The 27,258-nt window shown below is 46.8% G+C and overlaps 2 protein-coding genes and 1 long non-coding RNA gene across 3 annotated transcripts in view; 1 reads left to right on the forward strand and 2 right to left on the reverse strand.

Moving 5' to 3' along the window:
- Positions 1 to 312: 312 nt before the first annotated feature.
- Positions 313 to 6,287, reverse strand: LOC144325134 (uncharacterized). The gene is made up of 2 exons (XR_013390442.1): positions 5,969 to 6,287; positions 313 to 4,217 (listed from the first exon to the last, which is right to left on the reverse strand). It is a non-coding gene; the product is annotated as an uncharacterized LOC144325134 (long non-coding RNA).
- RRAS (RAS related) lies at positions 5,208 to 19,424 on the forward strand. The gene is made up of 6 exons (XM_028702108.2): positions 5,208 to 5,870; positions 8,153 to 8,240; positions 9,787 to 9,889; positions 10,869 to 10,977; positions 12,696 to 12,814; positions 14,427 to 19,424. The coding sequence occupies exons 1-6, from the start codon at positions 5,766 to 5,768 to the stop codon at positions 14,512 to 14,514; spliced, it is 612 nt and encodes a 203-aa protein (XP_028557941.2). The 5' UTR covers positions 5,208 to 5,765; the 3' UTR covers positions 14,515 to 19,424.
- Positions 17,281 to 27,258, reverse strand: part of PRR12 (proline rich 12) — a 46,676-nt gene continuing 36,698 nt past the window's right edge. Inside the window, exons 13-14 of the mRNA XM_028702107.2 lie at positions 22,152 to 22,247; positions 17,281 to 20,598 (exon numbers count right to left, since the gene is read on the reverse strand). Of these exons, the coding sequence (XP_028557940.2) occupies positions 20,458 to 20,598; positions 22,152 to 22,247 (237 nt within the window). The 3' untranslated portion in view covers positions 17,281 to 20,457. The remainder of the gene's footprint in view (positions 20,599 to 22,151; positions 22,248 to 27,258) is intronic.

A 27,258-nucleotide genomic window follows, 5' to 3' on the forward strand; every position in this document is an offset into this window, starting at 1 on the left:
TTTTCTGTGTTTGTGCAAAGGGCAACAGCAGTAGCAAGAGAACTTGCTGGGAGTCCGTTTGGGGAAGCTAAGTCAAGTCTGGGCCTAATGTCATCCACTTCAATGAAGTCCACTCATAGAACTACGTAGTTGCTGACCACAGTGTCACAGTCAGCCCAAAGCCACACTGAGACACATCCTGCCCGCTGCGATGCCCTTTCTTCCTGTATGGTAAAGAGGACTGACAGTTTTTAATTACTTCTACCTCCTTAAGGCAACTTTTTTTAAAAAAACAACTGCCTGGTTTTGGGTGCCTTTTTAATCAAATTAAAGTTTGCTTTTTAAAATATTGTTTATTTGTATGCTGCATCTCAAGTATACAGCCTTCCAAAGCAGTTTACAAGAATCTGAGACGATATATGCAGTAACTCAAGTACAACAGATTGCAACAGAGGGTCCTTTTTAAACAAAACGTTTTTATACATTTTTGAGTTGTAAGAATTACAACCAACAACCTAGAGTACGGAACAGATAATGAGTCGGACGCCACACCATCATACATAATGAATTTCATTTTTTTTGCTGCTGTTATTGGATTGCACTTATTGAGCAGAAATATTGTTCTGTGCAGGACTAGTGGGTTAGCTGGAGGAGTGCTTTACTGAAGTGAGAACTTGAGTGACTATACTGCAGTGGTAAAGGTAAAGGGACCCCTGACCATTAGGTCCAGTTGTGGCTGACTCTGGGGTTGCGGCGCTCATCTCGCTTTATTGGCCAAGGGAGCCAGTGTACAGCTTCTGGGTAATGTGGCCAGCATGACTAAGCCGCTTCTGGCGAACCAGAGCAGCGCACAGAAACACTGTTCACCTTCCCGCCGTAGTGGTATCTATTTATCTACTTGCACTTTGACATGCTTTTGAACTGCTAGGTTGGCAGGAGCTGGGACCAAGCAACGGGAGCTCACCCCGTCACGGGGATTTGAACCGCCGACCTTCTGATTGGCAAGTTCTAGGCTCTGTGGTTTAACCCACAGCGCCACCCACATTGGTTAGCTGAAGGAGTGCTTTACTGAAGTGAGAACTTGAGTGACTATACTGCAGTGGTGGGTGTAAGGGAAGTGTGATTGTTGAGTGTCGTGCATTTCGATTCACTTTGTGTCATGTGAACATGTAAGTGAATTATTTTGGTGATTGTGCCATTATATGTAGCTTTTGCTATGTTTATGAGGTTGTTATGTTGCATTTTGATGTTGTACCTTCATGTATGCTGACGTTCTGTATACGATGTGCTGTTGCGGTTCTTATTTATTTTACTTACGTGCAGTTTTGGAGATACTTGCTGCTGTCTAATTATGTAATAATAATAATAATACATTTTATTTATATCCCGCCCTCCCCAGCCGAAGCCGGGCTCAGGGCGGCTAACAACAATAAAACAGTACAACAGTACAACACAACACAACACAACACAACACTCTAAAATCATTCATTATAAAATTAATTCAAATCAAACCAATGGCAACCACTGGGCCAGAGCTCCGCGAAGGTTGCCAAAGGAGGGAGTCAGGCTGTGCCCTGGCCAAAGGCCTGGTGGAACAGCTCTGTCTTGCAGGCCCTGCGGAAATATGTCAAGTCCCACAGGGCATATGAAATTATTATTATTTAATAATATCGTTAACAATTATCACTCGTTTCATTTTGAATGTGGAATTTGTATTGTATTTTTCATCTCATTCATTTATTTTTTAAAAAATTATAAACCACTTTGTAGCCTGAGCACTGAAGCAGTATACTATAAATAAAGCAGATGTGTTACTATGGCTGTTACATCAAGCAGGAAACATTGTAAACAGAATGCATATGGGCTGAGAGATTAACTGTAGACCTAAAGCAATCTGGTAATGCAGCCTATAATGTGGTGCTTTAAAAAATAAAATAATAAGTATTGGATTCCTTTTCTTTTAAGATAAATTTCTTTTCTTTTCTAAAAGAAGTCAATAAAACCAGAACTAAGGGGGATGATTGGGAAAAGGAGGAATTCAGTATATCTGTAGAATCTTCTTTCTTTTTCATGTGTTGTATGCTGAAAATCAATAAAATTTGTTATAAATAAACCCAAATGAGCAAGTAATATCCTATAAATGACTAGGTCACACTCTTAAACCAAATTATCTTCAGTACTGCTTACACATCAGTTCCTAAACTTCACGATGCTAGACACCTGTCTTAAGTTTTGCTGCAATGAAGTGGTATAAGATGATAAATAAATAGACCTTTTGGCCCTGGTCTTACCAAAAGGTAACCTCAGTGCAGATTTCCCTACCCAACTCCCAGAGTTTCATTCATCTCATTTTGGTCAAAGTGAATTAATGTGTCACTGTCAACTCCTCCTCCCAGTCTCACACTTCCCTAAGTACCATAAAGTTTTCTGCTTTCATTCTGCACAATGGTCCTTGGTTGATCATCTCCATTAAAAGCATGGGTGAACAACCTTTTGCCTGTTAGTTAATATGAGATGTGCATGGGGCCTGGTGGAGGTTGGGGGGCAGAGTGCTAAACAGTGCCCTCTTTTCAGACTTATCCCTTTTTCTCTCCCTCTCTCTTTATCCAGTGGGATGTAGGAAGAGGCACAGGTGTCTCTTCTTAGAGGTCTGAACCAACAGCCTGGTGAGGGCCATATGAAATTAACCCGAGGGCCACATACTGGCTATGGATAACACACTCCTGACCTGAAGATTACCAAGAGCTATTGTAGCCTATCAAGCCTCTTAAAAGGTAAAGGTACCCCTGACCGTTAGGTCCAGTCGCGGACGACTCTGGGGTTGTGTGCTCATCTCGTTCTATAGGCTGAGGGAGCTGGCATTTGTCTGCAGACAGCTTCCGGGCCATGTGGCCAGCACAACTAAGCCGCTTCTGGCGAAACCAGAGCAGCACACGGAAATGCCGTTTACCTTCCCGCCGGAGCGGTATCTATTTATCAAGCCTCTTAGATCCTGCTTAAATCTTGGGTAGTCCTGATCCAGAGGGGTCGGTCACTTGTTTGTAGCCAGAGCTACGGGGCAAGGGCTAACCAGGCTTTTTGCCCTGAATGAAGCCTCCCGAGGGGCGCCATTGAGGCTCACAGCCTGTGTGTGTACGCAAATGTGCATAGGGTGTGTGTCAAACTGTGCCTTTGACCAGGGTGAAATAAAGCCTAGTTTTGCTCCCGCTGTAGCACATGGTGAGAGTGCAGAGTTTTCCTACAACGTCCTGAACGCTTGATATTTGGCTCTGTAAACCTTAATTCACCAACCTGGTGCCCTCCAGGTACTTTGGACATGCGCTGGCTGGGTTGATGGGAGTTGTAGTACAAAACATCTGCAGGGAGCCAGGTTTATTATATATCTATAGAAGTATTTCTAAATCACAAAAGATAACAAAGTTGTTTGTAACATTAAAACTGCTTTGATACGGTTGTCCAAGGATGGTGCAAACCATGTGCACTCCAATTATACCTTGGTAAAGGTAAAGGGACCCCTGACCATTAGGTCCAGTCGTGGCCGACTCTGGGGTTGCGGCGCTCATCTCGCTTTATTGGCCGAGGGAGCCGGTGTACAGCTTCCAGGTCATGTGGCCAGCATGACTAAGCCACTTCTGGTGAACCAGAGGAGCGCACGGAAATGACGCCGTTTACCTTCCCACTGGAGCGGTACCTATTTATCTACTTGCACTTTGACGTGCTTTCGAACTGCTAGGTTGGCAGGAGCAGGGGCCGAGTTGCGGGGATTCGAACCGCGTCAACCTTCTGATCGGCAAGCCCTAGGCTCTGTGGTTTAACCCACAGTGCCACCCGCATCCCTATACCTTGGTACTGTACTGCTGTATTTCTGATTTCCCACCCCTCTTCAATAATAGACAAACACCAACCAGTATGGGGAAAAAAACTTATTCTGGGCCTCAGAAAAGCGGCCCTTTGTTTTGCACAAACATTTCTAAAATAGATCTGTGCTTCCCTGAGTACCAGCCCAGGCTCAGTGCAACTCTTGCTGCTGTTTCCCAGATGAACGCAGCTGTTTCCACATCTGCAGAATCTGAGCCCAGCCTGTGCGCTAGAACAAGGTGCCAAGTTGAAAAGCCTGCGCATTCCGCCGATCCCCGAGCTCTCTCCTCTTCGGTGCATGGCAAGGAGGGTCCTGTGCAGGCAGCTGGCGGGTGGAGGGAGGGAGGGAGGCAACAAGCAGCGGGTGGTGCCTCGACTTCCTTCGCACAACACATGAAAGGAATGTGGTGGTGAGCTCATGGCTCCTCGCCCCGCGCGCCACGCCCCGCGCCGGGTCCTAGCGCCCTGCGCTCAGTCCAACGAGGAGAGAAGAGCGCTTGGGACCCAGGCTTAAAGCTGGCCAATTTCCTGCACTTCCAAAGGACCCAGAAATCCTGACTCCCGAGTCATAGAGGCCGAGGTCCATTCGCCACCCCACCCCATAAATTATTTGAGCCCCACGCAGTTGATAGGCATTCCCAGTGCTTTTTTTCTGGGGGGACGCATACCCCTAAACATTTTGTGAATCTTTGCACTTTTCCCCCCTTCATTTTTTTTACTGATTTTCCAAAAAAATTAAACAAACATAAATCTCAACCGTATTTAAACCAATCTTAGTGACATTGTTAAGTGACTTCCACAAATCCCCTTAGCTGAATTTCAGTGTAGATCATTTTAGCAGTTTTCCTAAACCAATTTTCTCGTGAACCTTTGTACTTTTGTCCATTTACTGTATTTATTTCCCCTGATTTTAACTATAAAATGGTGATTTTCTTGGGTCAAAATGAGAGTACCGCTAAACATTTTTTTTAGGGGGCGGGGAGCACTGGGTATTGCCATTCAAATGGTGTGTATGCGCGCTGCGTGTTATACGGGTTGGGGCACCCCTAAGCCCATCCCGCCCGAAACTATTCTAAACAGCTATGGCTGCAACCGATCCTATGTGCGCCACCTTGGGAATAAAGTCTCACGGACTAATCTCCGATGTTGTGATGCACCTCGAATCATTATCATCATCAACACCCAAAGGATCACCATCCACTTCCCGCCTCCCACCGCCGGAGCGCCAAAAAGGACCCAGGAGTCCGGCCATACCCTTCCAACACCAAACCTCTCCGCCACCCCGCAAAGCAAAATCCCGAGCCGCAGGCGCCGCGCAGGGCGCGCCTAGAAAGTCAGCGCGAGGCCGCCACGTGGGAAGCTGCAGTAGTCAAGTTACTAGTTCCTGTTGCGCACAGTCCCTGCTCTTTCCCCGGAGTGCCGCCACTCCAGGGTCAGTGCGAATCGTTAAACCGCGGGGTTGTGACCGTGTTGTTGTTGTTGTTTTGGCCCGATCTTGCTTTTGCTTTGCGCTTTGGCGGAAAGGGAGCAGCAGGGCTTCCGAAGGCGCGCCGTGCGTCCTGGGGAGAAAAGCGCACGACCGGAGAGAAGCGGCCCTCCTCCTCCTCCCCGCTTGCCGAGCGCCTCCCTCCGCCACTAGCGACGGGGCCCACCACCCCGGGGCGGGGGCGGAGTGTGGGGGCCGGCGGAGTTTGTTCCGGACGTGGGACCCGCCCCGCAGCGGCTCCCGTTGGCCAAATAGGGAAGCGGAGCGGCCGGGAATCGCCGCGCTTCGCTTCTCGGAGCGCCGATTCGTATCGTGCAGGGAGGAGGGCCCACCCCGGATCTCAGCCATCTTTCGAGGGGCGGCAGGGACGGGAGCCGGCGATGGCAGAGGCAGGGCTGGGGGGCTTCTGAGTTCACCGAGCCGATCCCCCACCCCCCCGACCATGATGAATCCCAAGGAAGGCGCGGCGCCGCTGGAGAAATACAAGCTGGTGGTGGTCGGCGGAGGCGGCGTGGGCAAGAGCGCGCTCACCATCCAATTCATCCAGGTAGGGAGAGCCCAAGGCGGCGAGGTCGGGAGAGCGGGGCCGGGGAGGGGGGCAGATAGCGACAAAAATATATATTTAAAAACCTCCCCAAACTTTACCATATGTTTCCGCGCCGAAGTTCGCGTTCAGGTGACACAGGGCGGTGGTGAAAGCGAAACCTGAGCCAAGATCCTGTGTTGTTGATGAGGATGAGGTTTTTTTTTTAAACTGGGAGGAAGTTTTGTCGCCTTTGCTGGGACGTTTTCCCTCCCCAAGAGAAGCCTTCAGCGCTTGAGCAAGTCCGGACTGCCGACGCTGTGTGCACGTTTACTCGGGAGTAATCCCCGTGGAAGTTCGGTGGGGCTCCCATTAAACGTGCGCAGGAACCCAGTCGCTTGTTTCCCCCTAGCGGCGGAGGCAGGGATTTCTCCTAAGGTGGACCTCGTTGATAGACTCCAGCTCCCATCATCCCTGACCGTTGGCCACGCTGGCTGGGGCTGGTGGGAGTTGTAGTCCCACAAGTTTCTCAGTCCCTTTTCTAAGCCGATCCCGTAGCTGCCCCCCGCCACAAAAAAAAAATAATAGAAAATAGCCAAGATAAGAGGTATTTGATGTTTCCCCATGAACGGGAAGGGCGATTGGGCTCAGTCCTGAGCAGCCTCAAATTCTTCCTCTGGAGAGGCTGAGATTGCGGTCCGCCTGAACCTCCCCTATTGGGAACCAGGTGATGGGGGGGCAGGTAAGCCCCATCCCGCTTAATTGATAAAAAAACACGGCACATGCACACTGTTTGAATGGCAATGCCGATCAACTTTGGGGGGCCCTCAAATATTTTATTTGGGGCGCAAAGGGACCTTGGCCCCCAGGAGGTTGGGGAAGGGGAGTTATCCCTGGCGTGGAATGGAAAGGTCCAAATCAAGTGGAGAAAAAAGGGAGGTACCCAGGACTGGGACCATCTGCATCACACTGTGCTTGTGAGCTTTCTAGAGGCAGCTGGGTCCTGTTGTAAACAAGGGCTGGGCTGGATGGCATTTCCAGTTAAAGGATCTTGCATGCGAGGGCTGGAAAGGGATCTCTGCTCAGACCCTGGAGAGCCACTGTTCAAGCTGATGTGCCCAGGCTAGGTGGACCAGGCAGTTTCAAATGATCAGATGACCTTTGGCTCCGATGCATTAAAGCAAAGCTTGCATTATTTTATAAATTTGGATCTGATCCAGAAAGGCAAACCGTTTTATAAATTTTTTAAGAATGCAGGGAAGGGAAGGACCAGAATCCAAGCTTTGTGTAGCAGACTGCAGAGATCCTTGCAAATAAAGCCACAGACGTTATTAGCATGCTTCTGTTTCATTTTAGTGGTCTGCTAAGAGAGTAAGAGACGCAGGTGGTGCTGTGGGTTAAACCACAGAGCCTAGGGCTTGCCGATCAGAAGGCTGGCGGTTCGAATCCCCACGACGGGGTGAGCTCCAGTTGCTTGGCCCCTGCTCCTGCCAACCTAGCAATTCAAAAGCACGTCAAAGTGCAAGTAGATAAATAGGTACCACTCCGGCGGGAAGGTAAACGGCGTTTCCGTGCGCTGCTCTGGTTCGCCAGAAGTGGCTTAGTCATGCTGGCCACATGACCCGGAAGCTGTACGCCTGCTCCCTCGACCAATAAAGCGAGATGAGCGCCACAACCCCAGAGTCAGTCATGAGTGGACCTAATGGTCAGGGGTCCCTTTACCCTTTACCTTTAAGAGAGTATAGAATCATAAAGTTAGAAGGGCTCACAAGAGACATCTAGTCCAACCCCTCCAATGCAAGAATCTTTCACCCAACGTGGGGCTTGAAACCACAATCGTGAGTTTAAGAGTCTCATTCTCTATCAGCTAAGCTATCCCATGACGACAGTGGAGGAGAGAAGTTCTCCTCTGCAGCCAACATGGGGAAGAAAACCAGGCTACTAACTTCCTAGCAGGATAGTTTTAAAACGGCCTTTCGTCAGATGCATCCCTCCAGCATCCCTCTTTATCTGCTTGCTGGCCAGGGAGTAACAGAAAGCAATCTCATTCTCCTTAGCCAGCCCATTCACTCGCCTGCATGGAATTCCTAGTCGCCTCTGGTGACCAAATTACTGATCTGATGTCAAAGAGACCTGAAGGAACTCTTGTACTGGAAAACTATGGTTCTCATGGGGAACACAGGATCAATACTGGGGGTAGGGTGTCCTGTTTTTGCTCTTATGGAGTAGCAAGGGTCTTCAAGTTCAGTTCTTTCTGTCATCCTTAACATCCTTCCTTCCTTTCTTCCTCCCCCCCCCCCCCCCAGTCATATTTTGTCTCGGACTATGACCCCACAATTGAGGACTCGTACACAAAAATCTGCAACATCGATGGCACCTCCACACGGCTGGATAGTGAGTATTACTGGGCTGGGGTCCTATTCAGGTGATGTGGATGGAGGCTGCATGCAAATGTTTTGAGGGAGACAGAAGCTTGGGAGAAAGTGATCCTAGCATTCTGCAATGGGCAGCGTCCTTCCTTGGCATTGCTTATAAAGGGATGGAGGAACGTCGAGTGTATCATGACCACAGCTTTGTGGGAGGAGGCTTTGTTATGCTTTCCCCATCTCCAGTGTCCTCCATCAGTGGTCAAATGAGTGGGGGACGGCGACATTCAGTTTGTGTGACAAACGGCTCCATGAGAAGGAAATTGAGGAAGGGAAATTAGACAGAAGGTATTGGGAGAGGAGAATCACCCAACGACAAAGGAATGATCAGGAACAATATGATGGGAAGTGCCATATTGAGAGAGCTCAGACAGGTATAATGTCCCAAGTGCTTTATTGCAACAAACTCGCAAGAAAGCTGTCCTTTCCTGATGACATCATTTGATTGGACAGAAGGGTAGCCCATGCTACTAGATGGAGGGTTAAAGATCTGGAAGCACTTATTGGGTGTGGGGGAACCATAAAGGAATTTGGAACAAATGTTTGGAACAAATGTTTGGTGAATAGGAGGTACATGTTTAGTAGGGGTGTGTGTCAATATCAGAAGGACGTAGGAATGAACGAATGAATCTTTATTTGAAACAGCCACCGGCCATAGCAACAAAACAACAATACAATATACAAAGAATAAAGATAATGATGTCATAATGGTTATGGCCTGGTCTGCAAATGTAGTGTAATGAGGTGATAAGAGTGGAGTGTACCACTTTGAACTCCAGGTGAATGTTCCAGTTCTGCACTTAAAAACACACTGACAATGACCCTAAACCAGGGATCAGCAAACTTTTTCATCAGGGGGCCGGTCCACTGTTCCTCAGACCTTGTGGGGGGCCAGATTATATTTTTTTGGGGGGGGGGAATGAACGAATTCCCATGCCCCACAAATAACCCAGAGATGCATTTTAAATAAAAGCACACATTCTACTCATGTAAAAGCACATTGATTCCTGGACTGTCCGTGGGCCGGATTTAGAAGGCAATTGGGCCAGATCCGGCCCCCGGGCCTTAGTTTGTCTACCCGTGCCCTAAACTCTGTAAATAGCAAATTAGCCCCACAAACTAGCGGTTTCTCCCTCAGCCGATGGAAGGGGTGGTACTGGTTGCTTCTTACTTGCAGGGAATATTTTGTCTGTCTGTTTTGATGTGGGAGAGCACATGAATGTAGGGCAGGGATAGCCAACATTGTGCCTTCCAAATGTTTGTTGGACAACAGATCCCATCACCTTTGGCCATTGGCCCTCCTGGCTGGGGCTGATGGGAATTGGAGTCCATCATATTTACCTGCCCCACACCTGGCATCATCTAGGGTAGGTGAGCATGACTAGGCCAAGGCATCATAGCAGACCAAATGGGGAAGCTTGGTGGAACCAATCAGTCCCCGAAGGCTGTCTCTTGTTTCACTCCCATCAAATTTGGAATAATTTAGATCTAAACTACTTCTCTTATGCTTTCAGTTCTGGACACAGCTGGCCAGGAGGAGTTTGGGGCCATGAGAGAGCAGTATATGCGTACTGGGGAAGGTTTCCTCCTCGTCTATGCCATCAATGATCGTGGCAGGTAAGACCCAAGCCATGGTTAAATTAGAAGGTCCTGTCCTCTCAGTCCAGTGGTCAAAGGATGGGGAGGAAAGAGCTTTCTATGGGTTCTGAGTTGAGTTGGTTTGTTTTCTTGTGCTTTTCTGAGGGGGTGTTTAATTTGCAGTTGGTTTAGAATGGTTGGCGCTTTCCTAGGACAGCAAATTTTGATAATACCAGGTACAACAAAACACCTCGCCGTGCCTAATTAAACATCTACATTTACTTAAATGAAGTAACTGTTGCCAGAATGCTCAACAGGACTCTTATTTGTATATTTAAAACATGATATCCTGCATTTCACCACGTAGATCTCAAAAGCTGCTTACAGCTATAAAATACACAATATATGAAATTTAATTACAGGTAGGTAGCCGTGTTGGTCAGCCGTAGTTGAAACAAAATGAAAAAATTCCTTCCAGTAGCACCTTAGAGACCAACTAAGTTAGTTATTGGTATGAGCTTTCTGAAGAAGTGTGCATGCACACAAAAGCTCATACCAATAACTAACTTAGTTGTTCTTTAAGGTGCTACTGGAAGGAATTTTTTTATTTTATGAAATTTAAAACATTAATAAAACCTCAATTAATTATGAGGTTATAACATGCACATTTAATCATTTTTAAAAGATGCAAAGATCTAGTTTTGAAATAAAACAGTTTTGCCAGTTAATAGCTTACGTTGCACACATACTCTGCAGAATATTTTATATTGTTTATCCTCACAACATCAAAGCAGACTGTTCTAATTTCCATTTTACAGCTGGGGAAACTGAGACTGAGAGTAACTTATTCTAGTCAGTCCAGTAAGCTTACAGTTAAGGATTTGACCCTGGGTTAGCCACACCTGATGTTTCCAGTTCCCCTAACCTTAGTAGTTTTTAACCAAACTTAGAACAGTGTCCTTTTTAGGGAGCATCTTACTGAAAAGTCTCACCTGTGTTCTTTGCTTCTCTGCCACAGTTTCAATGAGATCCACAAGTTTCACACACAGATACTTCGAGTGAAAGACCGTGACGACTTTCCCATGATCCTTGTGGGGAATAAGGCTGACCTTGACCTTTATCGGCAGGTGAGCCTTCCATAGCATTCAATCACTTATTGTGATATCAGTCTCTGCATTGGTGGGACTCTGGGCTGGTACATGAGTCGATAATGTTTTGAATCCTCCCTCTGCAGTCTCATTTTGGGAAACCCATATAGGCCTGGGTAAGAATTAAGATAAATGTGTAATGCCTTGCTCTAGGGAGGCTTGGCAAGGCATGAGCTTGAGAGACGAGGCCTTCTTTGTGGTGGCGCCACAACTCATGAATGCTTTCTCAAATTTATTTCATCAGGCTCCCTCTGTGTTTTGTCAGAGATGGGATGCACTTCTATTTTGATGGGGGATTTTGTGTGTGTTTCACACCCAGTTTTATCGTTGCCGGTTGTAATGGATAATAGGGAGAAGGAACCATCAGCCCTCCATATGTTGTTGGACTGTAACTCCCATCATCCCTAGCTATTGGCCATGCTGGCAGGGGCTGATGGGAACTGGAGTCCAATAACATGTGGAAGGCCGCAGGTTAAGCCATCTTTGATTTAACATCTTTTGCTGCTGCTACATTTGTTTTTGCTCTGCTGCAAGTTCTGACTTCATGATGCTAAGCCCAAACCATGGCTTAGGATGAACGTGAAGGTGGGTGGACTTCTACAGGGAAATGATGACCACTTCATTCCTCCGGCGTTCATTCTGCTGTTGCCCTGAGCTAAGCCATGATTTGCCTTACCAGGTCATCCAAATCTGGGCAACTAATAAATATAATACAGTGGTTCCTTGGGTTACAGATGTTTCAGGTTAGACTCCGCTAACCCAGAAATAGTACCTTGGGTTAAGACTTTGCTTCAGGATGAGAACAGAAATCGCGTGGCAGCAACGGGAGGCTCCATTAGCTAAAGTGGTACCTCAGGTTAAAAACAGTTTCAGGTTAAGAACGGACCTCCAGAACAAATTAAGTTCTTAACCCGAGGTACCACTGTAAATGACAATAAATAAAATTGAATAATTGCCATTCCCTGGCTGTTTTATATGGTGCGCAGCAAGCAGTGTTGTATTTGACCCAGTTGGTCTCCAAAATGAGGAGAGCTTGGCTGAGAGAAAATGTATCTTTGTGAGCAGCCATGAGTGGGGAAGATTTGGCTGCCACGAGGCACCTATGCCTCCTTACATGCCCCTTCAGTATCTCCACATTTCCAGTTCCCTTAAACAATGTGGGACGGGGGTCACAAATTAGCTGGATGTGGGATGCTGTGCAACCAGACATTACAACTACCCAATGCCAGCCGCCATTTTGTTTTTCTCCTTTTGCTCCCTCCCTCCCACCACCGCAGCTACACTCTTCTGCCATGTACAGTGGTACCTCGCAAGACGAATGCCTCACAAGACAAAAAACACTCTAGACGAAAGGGTTTTTTGTTTTTTGAGCTGCTTCGCAAGACGATTTTCTCTATGGGCTTGCTTTGCAAGACGGAAACGTCTTGCAAGTTTGTTTCCTTTTTCTTAACACCGTTAATACAGTTGCGACTTGACTTCGAGGAGCAACTCATAGAACGCGGTGTGGTAGCCTTTTTTGAGGTTTTTAAAAACTTTGGTGATTTTTGAAGCTTTTCCAAAACTTTCCCGACACCGTGCTTCGCAAGACGAAAAAAATCGCAAGACGAAAAAAATCGCGGAACGAATTAATTTCGTCTTGCGAGGCACCACTGTAACGGTATCCATTGCTATTTCTCATCGCTGCTTTTCCTATTCAGGTACCCAAGGAGGAGGCCCTCAGCTTTGCCCGGGAGAATCGGATCCCGTACATGGAAGCCTCTGCCAAAATGCGCCTCAATGTGGATGAATCTTTCTATGAGCTGGTCAGGGCCATCAGGTAAGAGGACAGGTGACTTGGTGGATGTGCTGTGTCTTAACACGACTAAGTCGGTTGCTTTGAGACATTTTTTTTTGCAGGGGTGTCAAATACAGTGGTACCTCGGCAGTCGAATGGAATTGGTTCCAGAAGTCCGTTCGACTTCCAAAATGTTCGGAAACCAAGGCACAGCTTCCGATTGGCTGCAGCAAGCTCCTGCAGCCAGTCGGAAGCCGTGGAAGCCCCATCAGACGTTTGGGTTCCAAACAACATTTGCAAACCGGAACACTCCCTTCCAGGTTTGTGGCATTTGGGAGCCAAAATGTTCGACTCGCTAGGTGTTTGGGATCCAAGGTACAACTGTATAATGAATAAGATAATAATAATATTGGCTCCCCAAAGCCTGGGGAAAGCAGTGTCCTTTGATAATAACTTCAGCATGGAGGCCGTTTGTGGCTATTTGTACTGTATTTCATTATTTACTTTAACCTGGTGCCCTCCAGATGTTTCAGATTATTGGGTTGTCTTTGTTTTTGTTTTTATTATGTATCCTGTGTTTTTATTTTGTAATTTATGTTGTGAACAGTCCTGAGATCTATAGGTATAGGGCCGTACACAAATTTAATAAATAAATGAAATACTACTACTGCTGATAATAATTTAGACTACAGCTTCCATCGGCCCCAGCCAACACAGCTTGATGAAAGTTGATTATATATATATATATTTGCTTTCGTAGATTTCATAGATTTTTCGTAGATTTTCACGGGTACAGGAATGCAGGTTTTGGTGTCCTCGGGTATCTTCCCGTGTAAAAGTTGGGGTGTCTAGGCGACGTTTCGACGAGGTCTCACTCGTCATCTTCAGGCTGGTGCTTTCGGCTTCTTGTTACTGGAATATATATATATATATATATATATATATATATATATATATATATATATTGTTATATATATATATATATATATATATCCCTATGCCCTTAGCCTAGGACTCAAAACAGATTTGAGTCTTGTGGTATCTACTTTTACTAGATCCTCAAGATCCAACAATTAGAGCCTTGCTAAATTTGGCCACCAAGTTCAGGGGTCCCCAATATGGTGTTATTTTAGATGTTGGACTCTTAACTCTCATCAACCTTGACCAAAAGCCATGGTGGCTAGGGCTGATAGGAATTGTAGTCCAACAACAACTGGAGGGCTGCCTGTGACCTAGTCATAGAGTAAAATTGTGGAGTTGGAAGGGTATGTGAGGGTCATCCATCCCACCCCTGCAATCTCAGAACTTATGAGAAAAATTAGCATTTTCCTGAAAATCTGAGCAGGTGATAAGAGCTATGCTGCCTTACTTTTGCTATACAGTCATACCTCGGGTTGACGTTGCTTCAGGTTGAGCGTTTTCGGGTTGCGCTCCGTGATGACCCGGAAGTAATGGAATGAGTTACTTCCGGGTTTCGCCACATGCGCAGACGCTCAAAATGACATCATGCGCAGAAGCGGCATGCGCAGATGTGGGTTGCGTTCTGCTCTGGATGCGAACGGGGCTCCGGAACGGATCCCGTTCGCATCTAGAGATACCACTGTATATTCTCTCTCTGCTTCCTGTCCCAATTTTCACCTCTTTCGATTTGCAGGAGGTTTCACGAGCTGGAATCCCCCCCTGCCCCGGCTGTCAGCCCTAAGAAGAAAGAAAGCAAAGGCTGTCCTTGTTCCCTGCTGTAAACTGCCTTCCCACACCAAGCTACAAAGCCCGGAAAGGGAAGAACAACTGCTCAGGTTCCCTCCTAAGGAGTGGGCGCGGCAGGATTTCTCCCTTATCTCCACCTCCCCACACCTCTCACCCCCCCTCACCTATGCAACAAGGGCTGGCAATGTGTATTCTGCAGTTGTGTCCAAATACTACAATACGTCTGGCGCAGAGAGTTCCTGCAAACTGGAACAGGTCAGGAAGCAGATAAATCATGTACCCACTCAACACCCACTAAATAGGCAGGAAATAGGTTATATATGTGATGACTGGGACGAGGTGCGGGAAGAGTACTCAGTGCCTTCCTATCCTGTTCCCCCACCTTCCTCTGTTAAGTCTTCAGAGAAAACTGGCAGGAAGGGGAATCTCCTACGCCAGGGGGTAGGAGCAGAGGCGGACTTGGGGCTTTCAGAGATGCCAAAATTTGGTGCCGTGCCCCCCGCCTCAAATCCCAGTGCGGGTGAACCGGTCATGCTTCTCTAAATCTGCCCGTGGTAGAAGGCAGAGCAATTTGAGAAATGTGGCTTCACGGGTTTAAATCCGGAAAGAATAGGATAGTCTGGTTTTAGGATGGGTGAGAGAGTGGGCAGGAAAACGAGGGGCTCAGACTCTTCAATGTAGCCAGAGCCAGCAAGCTTTTTGCACATACACACTTTTATGTACATGTTCAAAGCCGTATTGTACAAATGCATCTAAAGGGGTGTTATCTATTTTTTAAAAAATCACAGCCATCATTATGCACAGCACATGATTAATAGGAACAGTCAATACAAATTTAAGCAATGAATTAAAAAAAAATTTTTTTTGCAACCCTCCAGCTTCTTTGGACTACAACTCCCATGAGCCCCAGCCAGAACATATGCTAGCAGCGGCTAATGGGAGTTGTAGTCCAAAACAAAAATAGGTTAGCAGCATCACATTACAGTAGGGGACCCAAAGAAACAATCTTTTTTTAAAAAATCAAGTTTTGTGGGGAGGGTGCCCCCCCCCACAAAAGTCTGGGACAGGGGGTTGAATGAACCCCATGGGCTAACTACCCATTTTAGATCCTCTACCTGCCGCCTAAAGAGCAAATGGGCATAATGAAATTAAATCCTGCCCAAATGCAAGGCATCTCCCCCCGCAATCAGTTAAGCGATGTGTGTGAAGGTCACTTCTGCCAATTCCCCTGCTATCCTGCTGCAGATCATTCCAGCTTGTTAAACACCAAAGAGTTACCACCTATTCAAGCTCCATCATCTTGTGGCACTTTAAATACGAACAGATTTATTATGGCATAAGCCATCCTTGAATAGAGTCCGCATTGTCAGCTGTAGGAAGTCTTCTCTGTTGGCAATTATATGTAATCTACACACACACGGTACATACAGAGGGGTGGTTTTTTTGCAAACAGTGGGGCCAAAGGGCCATGAAATGTTAGGGTAGGAAGCTGTGAAATTCTCACGTACCCAGAAGTGGTTTTGAATAAAAGGGAGTCATTCCCAAATCAGTGTGTGTTGCGGTTTGTGGTGGCGGCACAAAATTGGGCGGATCAGGAAGCAGGCAGCACTGAGTAGGCTATGGAGACATTCAGGCTATAATCCGATACACACTTACCTGAGAAACAAGTTCTCCTTGAACTCAGTGGAACTTTCTTCCAAGTAGACATTTATGGGACTGCATTCAGTGTGGTCTCTTGGATATGGTCCATCCACATTTAAAGGGTGAGCAGGCTGCCTTGGGAGTCTCAGGATGTAGCCCGTGGAGCAGGAATGGGGAATTGGTGGCCCTCCAAACATATGAGATCCAGCTCACACCAACCGTGGCAAAAATGGCTAACGGTGAGGTGCAATGGGCGGTCAGGTCAACAGGACTTTAGTAACCAGCATAGGTGCTCAAGGTGATCTAGCCATGATTAACCTACACCTGAGGGATGGAGGACTGACAAAAAGAAGTCCTTCACAGGGCACACCACTGAACTATGGCATTTGGGTGGCTTTAAGAGAGGATTGGACAAATTCATGGGTGGGCCCTAAAACACCTGTAACTTAAAACTTAATGGAAAGACTGACCCATATCCTTAGGCAACAGTGTTTTGAGTCTCAACTTCTTCTGTATTCTAATTCCTGAAGAAAAGAAAGGTATTTGTACTGCAAATAAAATCAAACTCGGGGCAGGTACTGGTGATGCTGTCCTTTGTTGTGATCTTTCTTTCAGAAGTGAATACTGGGTTAAAGCAGGGACACAATTACTAGACTTTTGGAGATTTGGGGTGGAAAAACCTATCTGGAGCAAGGAATGGGGTTTCCAAAGTCTAAACCAGTTCCCCAAACTTGGGTCTCCAACTGTTTCTGGACTACAGTTCCCATCATCCCTGACCACTGGTCCTGCTAGCTAGGGATGATGCGAGTTGTAGTCCAAAAACAGCTGGAGACCTGAGTTTGGGAAACCCTGGTCTAAACGGACTTAGATTGCTTTATTTAAGCCAGAGGTTGTGCATTCGTTAGGCAGACACCGAACCAAAATGGGGGACAAACCTCTAGGACATTGGAAATTTTTAGCCCTCCAGATGTTGCTGAACTACAACTCTCAACTGCACCAAGGAGTTGTAATTCAACATCTGGGTGGCCAAAGGTCCTGCCCCCTGCTCTAGAATTAAGAAGCCAGGTCTCCTGGGTGTCTCTCACTGTCCAAACTGCTCACTGCAAATGAACTCTCCCCTGCCACCCCAAAAAACAAGGAATAAAGCTGTACAGCAGGCATTTGATTTTTGCAAAGAAAAGTGTTTTTTGTCATTTTGTTTGTGTACACAGTATACAATGTGAGTTTTACATATTGAGAGAAAAAAACGTCTCAGACACTAATAATAAACAATAAAAATATATAGGAACATCCAATAATACAGAACACAAATCCCATTATCTCAGAACAATACCCTTGAGGCGCGAACAAGATACACAGAAATACACATCGTAAAAAAGGGGGCCTTCCAAGATCCAAATTTGGGGCGGGTGGGGGAGGAGGAGGAGAAGTCTTTTCGTCACAGGAAGCTGTGGGGTGTGTTTGTGTGTGTGTGCGTGCACACACATTCTTAAACAACTCTGAGCTGGGCCCTTCCAATTCTGGTGCACAGGGTTTGGGCTGCTTGGCCCCTCCGTCCAGGGGGCAAACGCCTTAGCAAAATTTTGCATGAAATTGATGGTGCAAGTCTGTCGTTCCAGGAGGTATCGAGGCTCTGAATGTCCCTCGAAAACAAACCACGTGTATGTCCCCCCATCCCTTCGTTTCCCAAACCCCATGTTCAACTTACTAACCCCACCTCCACACACAGGTTCAAGCTACAGTCCTTCGCCTCTAAGGCCCAACAGCTATCAGTAAACCGGGTTTGCAAGGGGAAAAGCTGTTAAAAACTAAATTGCAAGCTTTTAAAATATCCAAAAGGAAGCCAGTCAACCCTCTTCCCCCCTTTAAAAACACTCCATTCTGAGTGCAGCTCACGTACACCAAGTTCCACCCCCCTCCATGCACTCTCACAATCACACTTGCCAACCTCTACTCATCCACAATAAATAATTAAGGGGAAAGGGTAGGATCCAGGGGGAAGTGGAGAGTTGTGTATATATAAGGGACCCTGATCTAACACAGCCAGAAGGGCCCCCCAACACATTTTTGTGCTGTCCAGAAACTTAACTGAAGAAGCTCTGCTGGGGCAATGGGACCAACCCCTCTTCTGAGGTGGGATCTGTTTTCTCCTCCACCCGGCCTAGAGTACCTTTTTTGCACTTCCTCCATGGGAAGTGTGTGGGAATCATGATAAAAATCAAACCGGTGGGTGGGTGCTTTCAGCACCCCCTGCAATGCCGGAATATGCAGCTGCCCCATATGGGGATCAAACCTGCGACCTTTTGACGGTAGAGAAAAGCAAAGAAGAAACAAAAACAGAACCGTGGGGAGACTGGGCTGGTACAGAGAAATCAGAAGTAGTCTCGGGGAGTGGGAATGAGGTAGACGTTGGTTGGGGGGGGGGGGCGGGAATCTGATCTAGCAGGGGAATCTACGTGGAGATGTGAGATGGATCTGGGAGGTCACTAGGAAAACCCAAAGGAGAAAACATGCCGGGGTGGAAACTGGTTAACTGGCTGGGCTATGGGTGATATATGAGAGAGGCCGGCTGAATGACTGGGCTGGGCTGCGAGCGGAAAGTGTGTGAAACAGGGCAAGGACCTAATTGTCTATCTAAAGAGAGTTTATTTTAGCATTTCAGCTCGGGGTTAGAGAGGGATCTTTGCTTAGGAGGCTGCGGGGTGGTGGGGATACAGAATCTCCCTTCCCCCTCAATAACAACAACAACAATAATGGTGATTAAAAATAATAATAATAACGACCTCCTAATGAAAAGTTTCAGTCCAAACCAAATAACGTCACAGCTACAGGTGAGGAGAGAGAGAGAAAGAGAGAGAGAAACTCCTGCGTATCGTTAAGTTCAAGTTAGTCAAATACAATATGATACATAGACTTTTTATCCTATACAGTATATACAGCTGAGGGGAGGGATGGGGAGCAGAATCCTGCCTTGTCAAACACCACGAGGAAGGGGATGGAAGGGAATTATCCTTTCCTCAAAGGAGCTCAGTTCTAAGAAAAGCACAGAGGGACATAACTACGGCCTAGTGCACCCCTTTCCGTGATCCGTGTGAGGGCCAGTTGAGAAAGTCTGAACAGTCTTTTTTTAAAAATGGGGGGAAGTGGTAGGGATGGGAAGGAGAGCGATTTAGGGAGCCTTGATACAGACAGGTTGCTATGGGTGTCGCTATGCCCCCCCCCCCATTTACGGTTACCTATTCAGAAGGGTTATGGGTGGAGAGATGCTCCACACGTCCCAAAGAGCTAGAACCCCAAACTCGGCGGGCAAAAAGAAAAGAAGGGGGGGGGGGGAGAGTGGCTCGTGGCAGGTCCACCAGCAGCAATCGTCCCCATGAAAATAGCTGAGTGAAGAAGGAAGGTGCTCCAGAGACAGCCTGGGGGAGTGGGTTGGGGGGGGTGGCTCTTTGCAACCGTTTGGTTGGGAAGGGGCAACTTGGCAATAAATATTCCTGTTGGAAGCAATAACAGAGGCAATCGCTGTGAGTGTGTGAGTGGAGTGCCTCTCCCCAGCCTCAACTCAAAGCAACAGTTTATTTGGCAGAGATGGGATGAGAGTTGTCTGCGGGCAGGGAGAGGAAGTGGGGTCTCATTGCCTGGTCAGACTGTGGTTAAAAGGACCTGGGCACTGTGCTAAGGGTGGCTAAATACACCCCCCTGCCACACACACACTCGGCTTTCCCTAGGGAGAAGCAGAAGTTCCTGATGGACAAGATGCAGGACGGTACCTTGGACCCTCTTGTGTTTATTCACGCTGCCCGCCAAAACACACGCGTCCCCATTCCCACCCCGTCACCCCGATGAAACCTACGGCTCCTGGATCCCATCCCCACAAGCTCCAGATCGCGGCACCAACACTCCTCTGACCTTCCTATGGGGGTCCTCCTACTCTCTGTCCCCACCAGAGCAGGGGGCGAGGCTGCTCCAATTAGACATTTATACATTTATATATAAATAATATTTCTCTGTACAGCCAGGGCAAAAGGGAAAGGGGGCTGTCCAGCCATCCGCTCCTTTTGATGAGAACCCTCCTCAACGTGTGCTCTCTGCCATCACAAACCTCCCGCGCACCCCACCACCCAAAATAAAAAGAAAGAGGCGCATCCCAGGTCCTGATTTTTTTAAAAAAGAAAAGAAAACCTGAAAAGGGAAGGGGTGGTGGTGGTGATGGTAAGCTGAGTCTGAACTCGTTGCCTGTGATGGTACCCCTCGACCTTCCTCTCCCCACTTCCTGCTCTGGCTCTGCAGAGGGGCGGGCGTTAGGTGGCCCCTCCCGGGGCGTGGCTCCGGCGGCTGCGTCACGCACATTTGCTCTGTGCCTGAGTCAGCAACTCGCTGAAGGAGTCAAACAGTTTCTCCAGCCACGGCTGGTTGCGCATGCACTGCTGCACCACTTCTTCCTGGCCCAGGTCCTCGTCCTGACCCTCGATCGCCATTGTCTGCAGAAGGAGAGCCCCACCCGCCCCCCAAGAGAAGGACAAAACGTTAGCTAAGAGGCTTCATTACGCGCGCACACACGTGGGCAGCACGGGACTCACGGGGCTTATGAAAACAAACGGATTCCGCAACCAGGCGAACCAAATTCTGCAACCCGAAGAAAGCGAAGCTGTGTTTCGTTTGTTTATAAAAATATTTATATAGCGCTGTGTCGTAAAAACGTAACACAATGGTTTACAGCACCATAAAAACATAGTCAAGCAATAAAGTCATAAACAAGTTAGAAGCAAAAGGAAGTTGAAAGCAAACATCAAGAGACCGTTGTGTGCTCTTGATTGTCTGCATAGGCTTGGGGGAATAGAAAAGTTTTCAGCAGGCACTGAAAAAGCTGGTATGGAAGGCGCCCGTATGAGTTATGCACCTTCATGCCATTCCTCACTGCCCATGCCCCTCAATAATTTCATAGAATCATAGAATTGTAGAGCTGGAAGGGTTCCTGAGGATCATCTAGTTCAACCCCCTACAACGCACAAGTTTATCCTTGATTTGTTAGATATAGGGGTAGCACAAAAGTAATGCAAACCACCCGTGGCAGATCCCTCTAGCCACTGGAAATCCTATCCTACCTCCTCTGGCTTTTTAGATTTTACTAGGCCATGATCACAAAGTTACAAGGATATCTTTGCAACAACAGGGAAAAGAAACTTCCCCCCCTAAAAGTAGTAGCTGAATTCTGAACCCAATTCCACGTTTTGCACCTCTATGATCTGCACACCCTGCAGTATATACATCATCCTCAGTTTAAGAGTGAAAGCTCAAAGTTCTACTGTAAGGACTGAGGAGACATCTCGCGGTATCACCAACCATACTGTTGTCAACTCACACTGTTATGGGTTAAGACAATGGGGAATTTTTTTTTTTTGGCATTCAACTAGGTTCTCCTCAGAGTAGAACCACTGAAATTAATGGACCTAATTTAGCCGTGTTCGTTAATTTCAATGGGTCTAACTCTGAGTAAACCTTAACTGAATACCATGGATAAGTCAGTAGAGTATAAGACTCTTAATTTCAGGATTGTGGGTTTGAGTTCCACTTTGGGCAAAAAGTGTCCTGCACTGCAGCGGGTTTGAAAAGACGACCTTGGAAAAGATGACTGAGCCTTTTGATCTCTTTCTCCTCAATGCAAGGGACACCCCGCCTCTAACAAGGCCAGCATAACCAAGGTATTCCAGAAAGTCCAGCTGCCACAAAAATCTGTTTTTTAAAAAATTAAGAAATAAGTTTCCAGTCACCTTGGTTGGCTGTTTCCCCCCAAGAGCACCTGTCTCCCAGAGAATGCAGCAGCATCTCTGTGCAACAACCTCTGGAATTATTTGTGCAAAGACGCGTTTTTATTGCGCCAAATAAGCACAGCCAAGACAGAGGAGTTTGTGCAGCCTTGATTTCACCTCAGACCTGCCCACTCCTCACTTCTTTACGGGGGGTGGGGGGAGTTCTATCCGTAGAAAAAAGGGAACCCAGGTGATGGAAGTAAAATGGTACGGTTCTTACTCACCTCATCCTTACAACGCAGAAATGTGTGGTACTTGTAGTGGTGAAGGGAATGGTACAGAGTGTAGAAAAAGGACTTCTCCACCTCCACACTGAATTCCTGTCAGCAATAAGGGTGAAGAAATAACAGGGAGAAATCACTTACAAGAAATCACAGCCCACTGCTCACAAGATCCTCCATTTCACCTACCCGAAGTACCTCAGAATCGTACCGTTCCCTCCCTAAATGTTTCACAATAATCAATAAGTCCGCCTGCCCTTGCTCATTACTATCTCTTCCCTGGCAGCCATGTCTTCCACTTCTTCCTCTGCAAAGTTAATTCCTCCCTCCTGTTGCTATGGCATCTTCACCTCAGCGCCCGGAACTTCCTGCAGCGGTAAGTCAATGCAGTGCCCTCCGGTTGCTGTGGGACTCCAACAACCATCAGCCACAGCCAGCGTGGCTAATCGTCAGGGATGATGGGAAGTGGAGTCCCAGCAACTTTTTGAAGGGCTACCCCTCAGCCCAGAGGTTGCCAACCCATGATGCCTGCAAAGGCCTTCACTGGCCCCCTCTAGAAGGGACCCCAGACTCTGAGCTGTCTTAGAAAAGGAAAATCTCTAGCCCTCCAAGAAAGAAAGCTATGTTGCAAAATGTGCAAGTACCCCCCTTTTTAATAACAATTTATTAATTTTCAAAAAATAACAATATGGAAAAAAACAGAAAAAAATCATAACCAAATTAATCCATAAATTTTCAGTCGACTTCCCTCCACTTCCCCTCTTGGTTCCATTATAAAATACTTGTTTAAGCACGTCCATAAAACCTTATATACTTAACAACCCAATTTTAAAACCTCTTCATCTTATTACAAGTGACTTTTAAAAGTTATACTAATGTAAAAATCTGTACACAAAGCTTAAAAAATATGCATTGAACTATTGCCCTTTTTTGTAATAATTTGTCCTGCATAGTTCAGTAATTGATTTTGCCACTCTTCTTCTATATCTTCTTTTATGTTCTTTGGCTGAGGCTTCTTCCTTCCAAAGGGGCTGGCTGGTCTTGGCCTGGCATCTAGTTTTGTATATCGGAACAGAGTCTTTCGTTCAAACAATCCATCAAGTCCTGTACATCGCAATGCATATATATATTTTTTAAATGTACAAGTACCCTAATCAGTTTATGTGAAATTAGCCAGCCTGCCTTTCAGAGTCGTTAGCCAATGAGTGAAGTTAAGAGCTGTGATTGATAACTGAGCAGCTTGGACGACAGGCAGAGGAATTCATGGGGTCCTAAAGAGCTTCTGTTCCGGCCCTGCCACCCTCCCTCCCCACCTTTAAGTGCAATTTTCTTGCTTCTCTCTAGTAGTCCTTTCTAGTAGCCCTTTCTTTTTACCTAGCAACCAGGATACATCTTTCCTGTGGTGGGTTCGTCTGAGATCATGCATTCCTTAGAAGTTGTTTTCTGAAAATACTACTTAACCGTAAGTGCAGCAATTAAAGAATCCCATCTCCCTTTATTCCCCTCTCCTGGCACACAACACAGATCATAATCTGCTCCAAGGCCACCTTCTTCCCCTCTCCTGCGATCTTGGTGCTCCCTCCCTACGGAAACGGCCTTCTTGTCTCTATGCCCAGCCGCCCACCACCCTTCCAGAACACCTTCCCTCCCACAAGGCCTGCTCTGAACTTCTTAACCCTCTCTTATCCTTGACAGCTGCTGTTGCTTCACTGAATTTCACCTTCTTTTCCTTTGCTCATTTTTCTTAAGACTGCATGCTTCCCATGCAAAAAAGAAAAAAATGGCAAATGCAAAACGTGAAATATTGACAGAGTGGCTCAGGTGTGTCTGCTGCTGTGCAGGCACTCCTTAAAAATTCCTTGTATGGTTAACTTACAATACAAGGGCACACAGGTGTACTTCATAAGTAAGTCTCTCTGTTTTTAATGCAGCTTACTGCCAGGTAAGGGATGTGGGTGGCGCTGTGGGTTAAACCACAGAGCCTAGGGCTTGCTGATCAGAAGGTCGGTGGTTCGAATCCCCACGACGGGGTGAGCTCCCGTTGCTCGGTCCCTGCTCCTGCCAACCTAGCAGTTTGAAAGCACGTCAAAGTGCAAGTAGATAAATAGGTACTGCTCCGGCGGGAAGGTAAACAGCGTTTCTGTGCGCTGCTCTGGTTCGCCAGAAGCGGCTTAGTTATGCTGGCCACATGACCCGGAAGCTGTATGCCGGCTCCCTCGGCCAATAAAGCGAGATGAGCGCCGCAACCCCAGAGTCAGTCACGACTGAACCTAATGGTCAGGGGTCCCTTTACCTTTACTGCCAGGTAAGTGGGTGCTGGATAGCAGTCTAGGCTTTGTTTTAAGGTTTTGTGCCTTTAACAGCTGTACCTCCACAATCAGGCCTAGCAGGACATGGCTGACTCCCCACTAGGGGTGGGAAACAGCAGCGGTGACAATATTGTGTTATGTCACACACTCCTTGGCAGCCATGTTACAGTACTCCATGGCAGCCGTTTTGTGAATGGCACCCTCAGCAATCACACAAGATTAGGAATGTGCCTACTGGTCCGAAAAGACTGGTGATAGCTGCCTTAGCTTACAGATAGTTAATATTCAAGATTCTACACCTCCCTAGCCCTGACCGAGGTCTGAAATGAGTAGAATGACAAGGGAATTAAATAGCAGAACTCAAAGGTGGTTTGATAGGATGTACTATTTCAGACTGGAGTGGGGGGTGACATCAAATTTCCTTTGGAACTCTCTCCTGTTATTTATTGGGAAGCATCTACTGAGGACTTTCCTCTTTCAACAAAACTTTCAAGCAGTTGTTTTTTCACTTCAGTTTGTATCTGTACTGGATTTCAAACTGCTTCTATTTATGCAATTGGGGCAACAGTTCTTACATATGCAATTGCTTTATACATATTTTCATTGTACTATGAAATTGCCTTGAGATGCTTCATAGGAAGAGATTAATGAATTTAATTGATAATAATATTCAAACCCCTCCCAACATTTTGAAAATGAAACAATTCCCTGCAAGTGGAAAGGCAGTGGGGGTGAACTAGAATCCTGTTTCCCTAATTAGTTATTTTACCTGCAGGGAATTTTCTTAGGAAGGGAAATATTCCAACAATATGATCTCTGCCTGCCATCTGAAGTGGTGCAATCCAGCTTATCCTCTTCCATGTGTCCATCAGGCCCATGCTTCCTCACTCACCCCCCTTTATTCCCCTCTCCTGGCACACACCACAGATCATAATCTGCTCCAAGGCTGCCTTCTTCCCCTCTCCTGCGATCTTGGTGCTCCCTCCCTACGATGGAAACGGCCTTCTTGTCTCTATGCCGAGCCGCCCACCACCCTTCCAGAACACCTTCCCTCCCACAAGGCCTGCTCTGAACTTCTTAACCCTCTCTTATCCTTGACAGCTGCTGTTGCTTCATTGAATTTCACCTTCTTTTCCTTCTGTTGCACATTTTCCTTAAGACTGCATGCTTCCCATGCAAAAAAGAAAGGGGGGGGAGGAGCAATTTCCCACAGACATCTGGTTGGTGATGGTGAGAACAGGACTTGATCCAGCAGGTTTTTCTTAGGTCCTTATGATCATACTACTTTTGCAGAGAGCAGAAAACGACAACAGCAGCAAGAAACCCAACAGGCATTCTTGTGGCCGAAACCAAGAACGAGAACGGTGAGGAAGAACTATATTCAAGTTTGCAAAAACCCCTTATTTATTTTTCAAAACTGAAAGTGGTGAGTTCTGAACATTTGCTCCCTTGAGAATGTTTTAATTCCTCAGAGCCAGAAATGCGAGATACAGCCTAAATGAGAAATTCCTTAGAGTTCTGTGGTTTGAAGATGCAGTGCTCAACGGTTCTCATTTCCAAAATAAAAATATAAATATGTTTCAACACACTGTGGGTTCCTGGTGTGTAATCAAAATGGCATATTTTAGAAATGTTCATGCCTTTTTTCTTCCAAATACAAGCAGCGCAGCACAGGATGGGGATGCTATTAATTTTGTTAACGCAGTCTGGTTGTATCCAAGAAAAAGAGTGGTATGAAGAGGGAGGGTTTTGTCTGCTCCTTAGTTTGGAGTGAGCTCCCCTGGGTACATTTCGCAGGGGAGAAACGGCTGCAGGATTTCCCCTAAAATATGTACACTGAACCAGGACGGTGCACTCACTTTTGTGCACATGCAGGTACAGAGGAAAACAGACTTAGCCCGTTTGTCCATCCCTAGACTGAGATGCATGCCATGCTCTGAATTTTTACTGCACAAAGGCATGAGGAACTAGACACCCCACCACCATCACTGCTTGCTGGTTAGAAGAAGGGAGTCTCCTGTAGCCTGGGCAGCTGAAGACTTGCATGCTGGTGGTTTAAAAATCCATTGTGGTGGAATTCCTGATGGAAGGCAAGCCATCACACTGTCAGCTTTGCTGAGCATTGCACCGCTGGGGTGGGGGTGGGGTGAATAAATAACAACAGGTCTTTGCACTTCACACCTTTGTGCTCCACTACAGAGCTGACCCGCTTGTATAAAACAAAGGCCTCCTTTGGGAGATGGGCGCCATAAAAAGTTCTGTTAAAATGTTAAGTTAGTGTTCCGGAGTGAGCACTGTCCGGGCACAGAACCTCTTTTGGGACACTCCTTGCCCAACTGGCTTTCTTGATTAAATGAGAACGAAAAGTCAACACTCTCTATTTCCATTTTGTTCACTGATGGGAGCGTAGGGCCCTCTCATATGCTAAAATGGGAGGTTTTATCTCTCCTCCCCCCCCCCTCAATTCCAGTTAGAGCCTTTAGGGATTGCGCTTCTGCACTTCCTGGTTTCCCTCTCTTGCCTAAGCCACTGCACGGTTTCTATTCAGAGTTTTTTGTCCATGCCTTCAGACACAGGAAGGAAGAGCGACTGATGCGAGATTGCACTCCAAGCACTGGGCAACTGCATTTTTGGGAGGGTGCTGAAAAATCTTTAGACATCCCTAGCACTCTACATAACAGAACTACCATACCCAAGTAACAGGAGAGCAAGAGAGCTGGGGAGGGAAAGAAAGAGAAAGAGAGGCAGACAGAGGCCACGGCATGGCTTTAAACAGTGTCAATATTCTCTTCTCTTGGATG

Source organism: Podarcis muralis, chromosome 13 (assembly GCF_964188315.1).
Source record: "Podarcis muralis chromosome 13, rPodMur119.hap1.1, whole genome shotgun sequence".
Taxonomy (NCBI): domain Eukaryota; kingdom Metazoa; phylum Chordata; class Lepidosauria; order Squamata; family Lacertidae; genus Podarcis; species Podarcis muralis.